Source organism: Garra rufa, unplaced genomic scaffold (assembly GCF_049309525.1).
Source record: "Garra rufa unplaced genomic scaffold, GarRuf1.0 hap1_unplaced_010, whole genome shotgun sequence".
Lineage (NCBI taxonomy): Eukaryota > Metazoa > Chordata > Actinopteri > Cypriniformes > Cyprinidae > Garra > Garra rufa.
The window spans coordinates 722,514-737,735 of NW_027394285.1; the positions used below are offsets into that span (position 1 = coordinate 722,514).

A 15,222-nucleotide genomic window follows, 5' to 3' on the forward strand; every position below is an offset into this window, starting at 1 on the left:
GGCAGTTTCCATTTACCACTAAAGAAGTTTACAAAACTATGACTATTTAATTTTTTAGAGAACCCCATAAATGTAAAAAAAAAAAAGAAAAAAAAAGGATCTATATACATATTAAGGCACAGTACAGTTGACCAAAAATGAATTAACCTGGCTTGACTAAACAAGGAATTAATCTGTGCATATCAGAATAGATTGTAGATATTGCTGTCATTTCTCTGTATGTCTGCACTGCAGTAGTATATTTGCACTGTCTGTAGGCACTGGAAACTGTTGCTAAAACAAATTCCTTACTTTGGCAACGAAGCTCTTTCTGATCTTCGAGAGAAAAAAAAAAGATTCTACCCATAACAGTTTGAGCTGCATAATAAATGTGTTAATGATTTGTTATGGCCTTATTTTTAGTTTTGTATATTGAAGATCTATTTTCTTTTCTAAGCTGACACTTACTATTACTATTTAAGATAATGATTATAATTATTAGTTGCTAATTTCTGAGTGATCAGCCGAAGATTGCCTTACACTGGCATTTTGAATGAATGCTGACATCTCTGTTTTTCAAATTGTCTCTGTTTCTGTTGTTTTTTGGTTGGGTTTTTGTATTTAGAAAAGCACTCTTATAATATTTTAAGTATCTGTTTAAATAGTCCCAGACCGTTTTTTTAAACTGGTCTTGCTTCCTGATCAGATTCATCTAACATGCATCTTCTTGATCACTCAGTTCATTTGGATTCTTCTCATCTTCTATCAACAGTTCCTTTTCTGATGTTTCAAGCTGTAAAGTCTTGTTGAATAATTAATAGATGTATAGAAATATCAACAATAAAGGTAAAAACTTTTAAAATTTAGTTTATTTAACAAATTGATGACTTTTTAAAAAAAGTACGCAAGTAAAAAGCAATAAGAGTAATGTTAATAGACAAAAGTGTAATAAAATCGGAACATACATTTATGAAATTTTCTTTTACACTTCAGTTTATATCAGTTTTTCAACATTGTTGTCATGATATTTCTCCATTCAAAAAGGGCCCTGCAGACATTTATTGCCATTTCATTGAGGATCTGAATTTGTCAGTCCACGTTTATCATTTTTAATTGCACAATTGGCATAAGTTTTATTATTCATGTGTGTTTCCCTGTATATATCTATGCACTTTTTGGGTTGTAGACACAGAATCGTGTGAACAGGACTTTTATTTTGATCCGGTGTTTTGACATCATAAGGTGTCATTAAAGCAGATATATTTACAAGTTCCACGAGTAGAACAGAAGCTAAATTGTTCATTAGGATATATGCACATTAGGAAATGGCAGATAGACTGGGATGGTATTGAAACAGGAAGACAATATTCAGCAACAAGTTGGTGCTTGTGTAGCGAGGCCACGGGAGGCAAATCAAAAATCACACTATAAATACAAACCCTTTAAATGAGGTATTAATGCTGACTACGCCACCCCTTTAAAGTAAGGGGAACTAACTATTTGATGGAGAACAGGTTCGTTACCATGAAGGGCAGAGACATAAAATATCAGTATACAAAATTTATTAAGTTCACAATTGAATAAAATATTTAAAACAGCTCAAACAAAATATGACTCAATGCCACACAGAACAAAGCACTAATTTAAGGCTCACCCGTAGTAGGGTAGGCTAGCTGCAAAGTGATTATTTGTAACCACACAGTGAGGTGAGTGACTGTAACGGCAATCCACACTCCGTGCTGCAAACACCACCACCAGGATAATAGAGCAGCTAGCCACCCAACTCAGGGGCCTAAAACACAGAAAACAAAACAATTAATCAAAATACAAACAACATCGTACTGAAAAAGACAATTTCCAAATGGTTGAAATATGTGCAACACAACTGACAATTGTTGCTATATAGGTAATGAAAAGACAAATTCTAAAAAAAGTTAGACAATCTGAAGTTTGTCAGATTCAACCTGAATAAAAAAAACAACATTAATAAAGAAAAACATACAATAAACGAGATAAATCGTTCGATAACAACCAAACCTAAGATTGAATTTCAACAGTAACAAAAGACAACCAAACTCCTAAACAAATGGAAAATCACAAGAGCAAATTTACACGCAGCCGGTAGTTCGTTTGACTAAAAGGCAGATCAGAGCACGCACCCTGACACATAGACGACCAGAAAATCAGGACAGCTACTGCCACAACCACCGGCTTTAGCGTGGAAAAAGAAAGAAACAAAAATAAACAAAACAGCAAAACAGCAGCGCCGTCTTAATCCTGTTCCATGCAGGATGCGATCACCCAACCCGCAAAAAGACGAAGCGCTCCCAATGAAATGGTTTGTCCTAATAAAAACAAATTGTTAATTAACTTAAATCCGAACAATTATTTATTAAAAAGGTACTATACATACCAGATATTAGTCACTGAGACGCACAAGTCATACAATTGCTCACAGCACAAATCTCAGCAGTTTACAGGGGGGTGAGTGGAATCAACCCAGCTGAAATAAAAGAATGTGAATTATGGCAAACACGAACGCTATGCAAACGATTAATAAAACTCAACCTACCGAGGGATAGTGACAGCCTGCACACCAACGCGAAGCCGTGAATAAGATGCTATTCCAGCTACAATGAATAGATTTTATTAACTGATATGCCCAACTCGCTGCAACATTAGCCAAACAGCTAAAACGTACCTTTCAGGTGGAAGTCTGCACGCACCAAGGGGCGGAGCTAGCCATGACGCATCCCAGGTAACCCAATCGCAGCCTTTATATAACAAATCCCCGGCTCTAAAAGGCTGTCAATCACAAATGCAGGGGAGGGAACTTGCCCACTCTGCCACACTTGGAAGAGAGAGAGAGCAGGAACAGAAATGAAGAGAATATTCTAACCCGTCTGAGAATAGGTCACACAGGATTGAATAGTAGGCCTACATTGTTTAAAATTGGCAAGCACCCAACAGGGGAATGTAATCACTGTAGTCAATAAAACACAGTTGAACATGTAATACTTCACAGCAGGAAATACAACAATGAAAGACGTCATTTTATTAAGTCACCATTTAAAGCTGAGCATAAAGATTTTTCTATAATAGGTATCCTACATGAAAAAGCTACATATGATACTATTATTAAGTTTATTAAAGATATGAAATTAAATAAAATAATTTAGTCTGTTTTTTTTTCTTGAATTCCCATACATCTTACAGTATGTTCAACCTACTGTATGGCATCAAGCACAAATGCACAAACGTGCGTGAAAAACATACATGAAATTTATAAACTAATGGTTGAAGATGAGACTATATTTAACATTTATATTTTAAAAACTTCATTTTTATATTATTACATATGTGTAGATGGTGTTTAGCAATGGTTGAAAATAGTGAGGGCAGATATGCTTCTCCGAATATTAAGGCATGTTGGATGCAGGTTTACCTTACCTTTCACATTTTGACCTTAATAGCATATTGTACATTTTTGTGTTTGTACTGTTCTAGGAATTACAAACCAGGCAACAGAAAGTAGCCAGCAACCTGAGGAAGCTACTGTCATTTTTCATTTAGAGACTACAGTCAATGCTTCATCAGCAGAACAAGGTGTGTTTGGCCTTGATTTGGCACCTCTACTTTATGTTGTTCCCCTTGAGATCTTTGTGAGAATGTAGTTTAGTGGGGGGGGGGGGGTCTCTATTTTCTTAACAGTTATCTAAGCTTGTATGAGAGAAAACACCATCTCTCACTCATCCTCAGATTCTACAGCTGCAGCGTGTCTGGACCAGGAGGCTGGGACAAGGGATGGTCCAGTCTTGCAGCTGTATCTGTTTTGATAATATCCTTGTGAGATGTCCTTCAACAACTGATCGAACTGCCTAATATTATGTTGAGTATGTATATCCCCCCTTTGCTGCCAAATCAGCCCTGACTATGATGCACCAAGTATTCTGATACCTTCGATCAGAGCTTGATAGATAAGTAGATAGTTGTTTAGCCTTCACAATTTGGCCCTAGTCAAACTCACTCATATCGTTACGTTTGCCCAATTTTCCTGCTTTTAACCCATCAACTTTGAGGACATTTTCACTTACTGCATAATATTTCCCACCCACTAACAGGTGCTCTGATGAAGAGATAATCTGTGTCAACACAATATTAGGCAGGTGGTGGTGATAATGTTATGCTTAACCGATGCATGCGTGTACACTTCTAAGAGACAACACCATCTCTCCACTCATCCTCAGATTTGACAGCCGCTACAGGCAGGGCCATAGCCAGTATTTTTCAAATACAGAGGTAATTTATAATAAAACTGGATTGTAACGAAACATTATTTTATTGCCACCTTTCAGTTATTTAATTTATCATAAAGTCAAACACAATGATAGGTTATTTTATGTTATAGGTTAATTTGGAGAAGGGCCCTAGCGATGTGTGGTGGTCGAGGTTCAAAGGCCCGCCATCCAGAATTAACCTCACGGACAGCAGATTCCCTTGACAGAGCCAGTGTCCATGGGGCGACACCAGAGGACATTGAAGCCTTCTTCAGGCTGTTTGAGGACCTTTACGTAATGCACGGTTTAGATGAAAAGCCACATCTCATCTACAACTGTGATGAGACTGGCTTTGGAGACAAGCCTCGGTCCAGGGAAAAGGTGTGCCAGACTGGAATGAAGCATGTTTATCAGCAGCAGCACACAACCAGGGAGCACATCACAGTCCAATGCTGTGTGAATGCAGCTGGGGACAGCATTCCGCCTTTCATCATTTACCCCAACTGCCTTCCGAGTAATGCCTACAGGCTGGATGGGCCCCCCAACGCCCTCTACAGTGTCCAGGATAATGGTTACATGGACTCGGAGCTCTTCTTAAAATGACTCAGCCATTTCATTAAATATGCTCCTGAGGAGAGACCACTAATTTTAATCATTGACCAACACGAGACACATGTTTCAAAAGATGTAATCATGTTCTGCAGGGAAAACCGAATTGAAATTCTCTGCCTACCTGCCCACACAACCCATATTCTGCAGCCCCTCGACATTGCAGTCTTCAACCCACTGAAGACTGCTTTCTCCACTATGGCTTCCAGGATGAGTCTGGTGCGAGGGGACATTGTTGTGGGGAAGAAGCAGTTTTCATCTCTCCTCAAACATGTTTACCCCACTGCAGTCACAGCCCAAAACATTAAGGCTGGGTTCCGCAAGGCTGGCATCTTTCCTCTCTCCAGGGCTGCTGTGGACACAACCCAGGTATTTTGACATTAATAATATGATAATTCATCCTCTAAGTTACTTACATTTCTTTCCAAGTGTGTTACTGAGTTTTACATACGTTTTATTTTATTAGGTGGTAAGAGTGCTTCCATCTGCAGATGGAAATGATGCCACACCATCCAGCGCTGCCTCCACTCCGTCAGACACACCATCCAGCGCTCCTGCCACACCATCTGCCACACCAACCAGCTCTGCCACCACAACATCCATTTCTCATTCACCCACACCATCCAGTGCTCACGCCACTCTCACCTTCATGTCCAGAACTCAACCTGATGACAGATTAAGCACAACTCAAACACCTTGCCCCACCTGTAACCGGGTGGCTCCCAAAAATTACCTGGTGGCAGCAGGTGTAATACCTGAGAGTCTGGCTAACGTCCTCATGAGTCCAGCCCTGGAGAGGAAGGAGAAGGTGAGGCGTCGCATTCCTTTGCCAGCCCGTGTCATCACCAGCGACAAGTATTTCAACCTGCTGGTAGAAAAAGAAACTGAGGGAAAAGAGAAGGAAGAAAACAAAAGAAAGCACAAGGAAGAGATGGCAAAAAAGAAGGAGGAAAAGAGACAAGCCCAGGTGGCCAAACTTCAAAAGAGGCAGGCACCTCCTACTCAGACGGAAGATGGGGAACACTGTGCTGTCTGCCGTAGAGTGGTCCCACCTGGCTCAGAAGATGAGGCCATTGATGAATGGCTCCAGTGTGATCTGTGCCAATTGTGGTTCCACTTGGTGTGTGCAGAAGTGGAGGAAGTGCCGTACACCGACTGGCTGTGCCATAAATGTTGTTTGTCAACATAAAACACAAACCTACACACACACATGTTTGTTTTTGTGAATTGTGGGGACATTCCATAGACGTAATGGTTTTAATACTGTAAAAACGATATTTGCTATCACCCTACACCTTCCCTACACCTAAACCTAGCCCCCACAGGAGACTGTGCATATCTTTACATTCTCAAAAAAACGTATTCTGTATGATTTATAAGCCTTTTGAAAAGTGGGGACATGGGCAATGTCCTCATAAGTCACCCTCTCCTTGCATACCTATGTCATACCCATGTTATTACACCAATTTGTGTCCTGATATGTCACAAAAACAAGGTACACACACACACACACACACACACACACACACACACACACACACACACACACACACACACGTACATAGTGCACACTGAAAATGAATGTTATTTGCAGTTATACTATTGTCAGTTTGGTGTTAAATGTTCATAGTTGTAAACACACACACACACACACACACACACACACACACACACACACACACACACCTGTATCCTGTTCATTTATGCCATAATATTGCGACACGATCAGGCCTAGCTCGCGTGGTCCTCAAGCTTATTTAAGTAGCAAATAACTTGACTTTTAAACAAATAAAAGGGTACTCACCTTCCTTATTAATTTAAATGTTGTTTTCTTCAGTAAAAACAAATAAATGGCACACTGTTGATCTGTTGAATGTCCATTTTTTCAAGATACGCCCTCTGTACGGAACACCATTGTAAGCCTGTACGGAACATCGTTAATGCTTATCATCTTCCGTACACGTGCGGAGGAGGTGCTTTTCCCCACTTTTCTCAAAAACTATTGGTCCAAAAGACATCAGTCAACGTGTTACTGTGTAATAGTATTCTCCCAGAGAATGTTCACACAAACATGCTTGTCAGGCTTTCAACAACGGAGGAGTGGTCATTGGCGTGCGATAAAAGACGAAAAGTGTACATAGTTAGTCTACGTTATACATATCTTAGTATCCTACCAGTGTGTGTTACTGTGTTTTGTTCGTATAAGCTAATACTGTTAGCTGCGGCTAGGCGGTAACGTTATATTTATGTCTTGCCGAATATATGTAGTGAAAGAAATCTGCACCTCACTTGAATAGTCAAATACAGACAGTTTACTTAAGATGTAATTGTCCTAAATACAGTCGCTATAATGTTTTGAGTCCAGGGCCCATATTTACAAAAAAACATCTTAAGGCTAAAAGTAGCTCCTAACTTGATGATTTAGGCGAAAATCTTAAAAATAATGGGCGTGTCAGTCCTAAATTTAGGACTCCTAAATTTTTGCTCTAAGAGTATTTCACAAAGCATTTTAGCGCTAAAACTAGCTCCTAAATCTGTGCAACGTAAAGACTGATTTATACGCGTCGCTTGGGTTTGTGAAATCACCCATTTCATGTGGCGGTGTGCAATTTGTTCATGAAAACAATGATATAAGGGACAATTTGGAGTTGGGATAACCTCAAAAACTAAAAAAGATGTGTGGAAAAATATATGTGTGCAAATAAATGCAGCTTTCCCACTTTTGTCCAGAAGCAAAGATTACTGTGAAAAGTGCTGGTATTCTTTGCAAAGTCAGGCAAATTAAGGCAGAGATTTAAGTGATAAACAACAGCTACAGCTAAACGGACATTACTTTCAAGTTGCCGATAATGTTTTCATGTAACCTTGTCATGCTATTGCAGATTGAAATCCTTTGCCTCATTAAAATATTTATTGCATTCATAAGGAGCTGCCTCGGAACTTAAACTATTTAGAAACACTCTTCCTGTATATGTACGCATATTCCTACACAACTTTTTTTTTTTTAGTCTTGGAGGTTATCCCAGCTCCAAATTTTCATATGATGGGCAAGAAGTAACAGCTGTTCTTGCGTCCAGTTTGGTTTTGTTTTACGTTTCCGTATCTCGCTATCAGCCATGATTATTCTATCATGAATAGAAAAAAAAAAAAAACTTTTACGTCAACACCAATAGCCCAGTGGTTAGTGCGTCAATATATAGCGTAACTCTGCTCAAAGCGCCCCAAGTTCGATTCCAGTTTCGAAATGTTTTGCTGCTCCCGCCCCCTTCCCTTCACCCAATGATTTTGTGTCAGTTCTCCGCTATTGTGTGTCATTAAAAGCATAAAAAACTCTTTAAAAAAGTCTGTTTATGTATAGCGACAGACCCAAGAGGTTGTAGCCTTTAGCCTCCTTGTTAGTGCATCCGCCTCACGTGCTGGAGACCCGGGTTCGAGACCTGCTTGGAGCGGGTGTGGTAGGACTTGGGTGTGAGGGGTTACATTTACATGCATATCAGCTAATTGTTTCTTATAAAAGGCTGTCAATCATTTTAACACTTGTTTAGTACGTGACACTTGCCCTGTATTTTAAATTCTTTATTTGAATATGGCCACATTTACAACAATATTTCTATGAATAAATGTCTGACAGAGACCCCCTTCCCTATCAGCCAATCACTGTATGCATGGTTAGTGAGCATGTTGACATCATCCATAGTAACGAGGTCAACCCCGCCCTTACTCTTAGCTTAAGACTTCTCTCTACGGCTCAGTAAAAGTTTGTCTCAGCAGCTTTGTTAGTAGGTTTTAAGAGAAAACTCTTAGCTAAAAACTTTTACTGCTATTTAGGAGAACTCTTAGTGGTAAGATAAAATGTTTTGTAATTACGGGCCCTGGTCTATATTTCTGGCATATCGTTCCCCTTCTGGAAGGCGCATCATTGCACTAATGGAACAACAGAAGGAGTAGAAAGGACATCTGGGAGGAGGATGACGAACAGAGTCCAAGGTGGAGATGACGGAGGGAGGAGCCTGTCTCTGTATGTCCTCGTGTTTCCTTCCCTTTCTCAGGGAACAAGGGTTGTAGTTGTAACCCGAAACGGTGATTTTAAAAATGCTAACAATGTCCTTTATTGTGCTTCAACCAAATACTGCACTTTCTGTGAGATCTCTTTTCAATTCATGATACACAAATGTGAAGTTCTTACATTGTAGACAGAGCGAACACATTGTCCATAATCCAAATTATTCCTTGCGCTTTTATGCATAACCGAGTCAAATAGCTATATTGTGTTGGACTGAGATTAAAGTGTGCAATGGACAAAACATAATGAGAAACATAACTAGAATGTTCCATTTTATACATTTAGTTTGAAACTCTTTCTACACTAAGGGGATGTTAGGCTTCTCTCTATTATGAATTTTCATGTGCCTGTCAAGGCTTCCTTTTTGACTGAAACAGTTTCCACACTGTTTGCATGTGTGAGGCCTCTCTCCAGTGTGAACTAACATGTGCTTGTTAAGGGCTCCTTTTTCATTGAAACTCTTTCCACACTGTTTGCATGTGTAAGGCTTCTCTCCAGTGTGGACTCTCATGTGAATGTTAAGATTTCCTTTTTGATTAAAACTCTTTCCACACCATTGGCAGGTGAAAGGGCTCTCCATGGTGTGAATTTTCTGGTGGACTTCAAGGTTTCCACTTTGATTGAAACTCTTTCCACACTGTTTGCAGGTGTAAGGCTTCTCTCCAGTGTGAATTCTCATGTGTGTGTCAAGGTGTACTTTTCGTGTGAAATTCTTTCCACATTGTTGGCAGGTAAAAGGGTTCTCCGTAGTGTGAATTTTCCGGTGGACTTTAAGGTTTCCATTTCGAGCAAAACTCCTTCCACACTGTTGGCATGTGTAAGGCTTCTCTCCAGTGTGAATTCTCATGTGTCTGTTAAGGCATCCTTTTAGAGTGAAACTCTTTCCACACTGTTGGCATGTGTGAGGCTTCTTTCCAGTGTGAAATCTCATGTGTGTGTCAAGGTGTACTTTTCGAGTGAAATTCTTTCCACATTGTTGGCAGGTAAAAGGGTTCTCTGTAGTGTGAATTTTCTGGTGGACTTTAAGGTTTCCACTTCGAGCAAAACTCTTGCCGCACTGTTTGCATGAGTAAGGCTTCTCTCCAGTGTGAAGTCTTATGTGTCTGTTAAGGCTTCCTTTTAGAGTGAAACTCTTTCCACACTGTTTGCATGTGTAAGGCTTCTCTCTAGTGTGAATTATCATGTGTCTGTTAAGGCTTCCTTTTAGAGGGAAACTCTTTCCACACTGTTGGCAGGTAAAAGGGTTCTCTGTAGTGTGAATTTTCTGGTGGACTTCAAGGTTTGTAGTTTGAGCTCTTTTTTGTTTAGAAGTCTTTTCAGACTGTAAAGAACAAAAAGATTTTTCTCCAGATACGAAATCATAAATATTCTCAAAATGATCTTTCTCTTCGGTTTCATTCAGATCTTCTCTCTCCTCTTTCAGCTCTGTTAGGTCTAAGGTGGAAAAAAAAGGAATAAAAGTTAACCCAAGTCTAAATGGCACAAAACAATTAACATCAAAACATGTAGATTTGTAATGCATGTATGCTAGATCCTATACCATGGTGTCCAAACCTGATCCTGCTCAGCCGGTACTAGGGATGCACCGAAATGAAAATTCTTGGCCGAAACCGAAAACCGAAACACCGAAAGAATTATGCCAATTATTAGCACCATTGCATTTATGGCTATGACTGTGTACCAATTTGACTAAAATCAAGGCATTGCAATTAAATAAATTAATATTAAAGTTTCAAAGAATAAATCAGTTATATTAATTTAAACAATTATTATCAATCAAGTATTATATAATAATAACATATACATATATTTTACTGCCTTTGTTAAAATTGTTTACATTTTATAACACATTATCCATCAGTTCACATTTACAAGTCTACGTTTTTCTCTTCCAGCAGGAGGCACTGTCAGAATGGTAAACAAAGCAGCGCAGCAAATGCCTTTGAAACGTGCAGCGCTCATATTTATTCAATAGATAGCCTTTTGAAGTTTCATTAAAATTAAGAGCTTTATTTAAGTCTTTCAAAAAAGGTTAGGATCTCTCTCTCTCTCTCTCTCTCTCTCTCTCTCTCTCTCTCTCTCTATATATATATATATATATATATTGTTTTGCGGTGCTCAATTTCCTACACCTTCTACCTTATTTTGTTTATTCTCAGGTTAGGTAAAGATAGTCGAATCTGCCCTATCGTATAAGTAATTTTCATACTCACACCATAGGCTTCAGAAGACTCCTCCGTGGTCTGTTCAGTTCAAGTCTATCAATCAGAGTCTTTTGGCAGGCAGGCTTCTTGGTTATAATAAAGTATAATTTTATTGTCTATAGGTTATATATTTTACATACAAATACTACTATATAAAATAAAGAAATATAAAAGAAAATAAATTGCTATCTTAGTCGTTCGAAGGCTTCAATGGCAGGTCGTCATGGCAGGTCGTCTGGCACCGGAGAGGCTGTTGCAGAACCAGCATCTGATGCCCTCTTCGTACTTCAGTCTTTTATACCCAGCAGGTGCATTCCAATGTCCTTTTTGGAAATCCCCTAAGAAAGTACCTATATAACCTCTCTGCATCTTCGCATTCTTTCTTCTCCGGATTCTTCTCCTCTGCTTCACTCTACGCCTGTCTACTACAGAACACTCGACGGTAACATTTGAATTCCTCTTGGTCATTCTTTTTAGCAAAGCTCTTTCTAATACATGTTTGTTTCCTATCTATGTTCTTGCTAGTACATGTTATAAACCTTTTCTTAATAAATGCTTTAAAACAACAAGTATGGTGTTTTACTTAATAAACTACTTTCAATAAAACGTATACAATACAAATGTGTCGTGTCTTTCTTAATAAACTACTTTCAATAAAACGTATACAATACAAATGTGTGGTGTCTTTCTTAATAAACAACTCTCAATAAAACGTATACAATACAAATGTGTGGTGTCTTTCTTAATAAACAACTCTCAATAAAACGTATACAATACAAATGTGTGGTGTCTTTCTTAATAAAGCTAACACAATACAAGTGTTATATAGAAGAAAAGGACATACTTGCAACAGGAAAATTGCATATTTCATTAACACCCCAGTCTTGCAAGTTTGTTCTGCATCTTGAAACCCATGTATGGCATGTAACATTTCTTATTCTTGACACATTTGCTTAGTCTAGTATACACTTGTCTTGACTCCGTAACAACGTTCATTTGGAATAAGGTCATATATCGATCCACCCAGGGTCATTTGTTCTTAGGCCATATAATTTTACATTCTATAATTTTTCCACTCACAATATCACCAGTTGGCCAAATTTTGATGTTTTGTTTTATAATTGTCAAATATTGCCCAAATTTTTGTCTCATCAATTTCCCATCAGTAATTTCATGATAACATGTTCCAATCAATTGTCCCTTAGAGTCTTCACAAATAAACGTGCGGCTCCTTCCATTAATCAGACATGTTCTACAAATGTCAACCAATGGAATTCTGGATCTAAGTACAAATACCGTCCCAGTGGCCGTCTACGTCATTTTGAAGCTCTGTCGAGACGTTTGTGTCTAGGGTGGCTGTTCTTTCATCTCCAGAAACTCCCTCAATGTTTTCATCTATGAAATAAACACTTCATCAAATTTCACTACTCTGTTAACATCATTGGTGTACTTGCCATGCAACACATGCGCTAAAAGCAAGTCATCATTTAGCCAACTTTTGTGAGCACTTAAGTCATTGTACCAGTATCTGGCCTCTGGGTGGAGCAACTTCAGTTTACTCTTGCATTGTTTAAATACATCTGTACTCAGGCATGTGATCAACTCGTGTGATCTTACACAGTATTCCATTGTTACACCATCATCATTAAACCAGGCTATCACTTTACATCTTTTAAAGCAATTGTTACACAGATCTCCCATAACAAATCTAGTCTTCTGAATAAATAACATCTGATGATAACACATGCATTCATCTTCTCTAACAGCAATACAGTAGTTCGGATTTCGTGACAACAGTTGACCTTGCGGTTTTTTTAAACTATAAAATAAAATATATTACAATTCAAAGTATCGCTATACATACTTTACTTATTCTTTTATTCTTAGTTACAATGTTCAGTTGTTGCTAATGAACAGCATTATTCTTTCTTAGACAGAATAAATATATAATTACCATTTGGTCTAAATGATCAAGTCGTTCTAAGACAGACTCTGCAGTCATCACTCTGCTATGTGCCATATATTCTCTTCGTGTTGGCAAATTAAGCCTTGGTGTGTCCTTAAGTCTTGAAGTGTTCTGTCTTTATGTTACTAGACGTATGAGGTCTTATAGGATCTAGGTTTGACAACACCCACTTTATCAGGTGCATGAATAGTTGAATGTAAATTAGTGTCGGGGTTATTTTACACCCTTTTTACACTTTTTCATTATCCTTCAGATTCTGAAACAAATCATTCTTATCAGTTTTCTCCAAAATTATTAAAACCAACAGTCCAATTATTGTGATTAATATCACATGAAAATTACTCATGATCCACTTCAAATTTCTAAAGGTACTTTTTGACATTCCTCAGAAATAAAAAAGTTCCTTTTTCTTCGTATTTGTATTTTTTATTTTTAGAGACCTTACTCTCTTCAATTCCCCTTCTGTACCTTTAGTTTTCTCTGGGTTACTACTTTCTTTAAAATAATGTTTTTTTAGCCACTATGAAATATATGAAATGTGGGCTAGCATTTGCATATATCGCCTTATCAGTGTTAATGGTCTTGGATAGCAACCTACTAATTCCCTGATTCATATTATTTCTGTTACTATCTTTTGTTTGCCCATCACACAATTCCAGTTTCTTTTATATCATAACAATATCTCACCATCCAAAAGAGTTTCAGATGAACTAATCCTTTGTTATGTCCAAATCACCTCTGAAACTTCTTATCAATTTAGAAGCCATATTTGGCTCATCTTCTTTCCTATAGGATTCTGGAATCTCTTCAGGAATTACCCATGTATTTATTTGTTTATCGTTCTTATCTCTTATTCAAACTATAGGTATTGGATATTCCTTCCCTAACTTCTTGTTATCATACTGTACTCTAGCTCGATAATTTCCTACTGTGGATCATTTTATTGGATCCTTAATTTTAATTGGAATTATCTTTCCATACTCACTCATTGCTACTTCTTGCAGCAAATCAAACAGCCTAAACTGTATTATCATCTGATCAGTCATCGTGTTATTCTTCGTTATCAGATTTCTCCACAACAGTGGTTGCTTTAACATTGTTAAAATTTTTACTCCTTGACTTTTAACTCCATCTCCATCTGAGAATATTATCCAATAACTGCCTTTGACTTTTGCCCTTATTCCTGCTCTGTGACTATAACTCTCATCACCTCTTCACTGCCCTGCCCATATACAGCTGATCTAATATATCTCTCTGACCGTGCAAGCTTGGTTTTTAAATTTCTTATTTAATATTTCTAGTACTTTAAAATGCTACATCCCATGTAATTTCCAATCAATATCTAGTCTTGGTTCATTTATTAAAACTATTGTCAGGGCACTCTTACCAGTATTTATCTATTATAATACTGATTTGATAAAAGGTTCTTTTCTCTTTTAAAATGCTTAACTTGTCCTAGAGCTATTTCAACTTCCCTAATAGATTGTCCATACCCTCCTAGACCGGGACATGGATTTCTTAACTTTTGCAAACTTTCATATAATGTATATATTTTCGTTTGTAAACAGCTCTTTACACTCTAATGTTTTTCATTTATCTTTTCTTGCTGTTATTCATCTAAGGGTAACATTTTATGATGTTCTATGTTAACCCCTTCTTTTTCTGACTTTTCAAGTGAATTTCTTTGTTTATCACTAAGGTTGTCAATTTCATAGTCTGGGTAAGTGGTACCTTATCCCTGTATCTTGATCCATTACAGTCAAATTTGTTCTGCTTTTTGCCAAATTCCAAAATACTATAAGTATAGCTATAGTTATCATTGTTACTACAAAGTTTGGTTTTCTTAAGCAGACCTTTTTCCATTTTCACACTATTCTGCTATATTTCCCTCTGCTCGTCCATTTTGTTTCAGTTCCCGTTATCTTGTATCATACAACAGAAAATGGAGTGCTCTGGAATCTCCCTTAGTCGTTAATCATTCGTTTCCTCACATTCCAGCACTTGCTTCTGGATCTGAAGCTTCAACTCTGAAGTTGTTTTGTGTGTTAGAAGACTTTTCTCTATTGACTGGGCTTTCTTCCCCTTCTAAAAGTCTGATCAACACTCAAAACATTCTATTATTTG

General features: G+C 37.8%; 1 protein-coding gene across 1 annotated transcript in view; it reads right to left on the minus strand.

Moving 5' to 3' along the window:
* Nucleotides 1–8,426: 8,426 nt before the first annotated feature.
* LOC141314578 (uncharacterized) overlaps nt 8,427–15,222 on the minus strand; it is a 31,102-nt gene continuing 24,306 nt past the window's right edge. Inside the window, exon 2 of the mRNA XM_073832665.1 lies at nt 8,427–10,362. Within this exon, the coding sequence (XP_073688766.1) occupies nt 9,227–10,362 (1,136 nt within the window). The 3' untranslated portion in view covers nt 8,427–9,226. The remainder of the gene's footprint in view (nt 10,363–15,222) is intronic.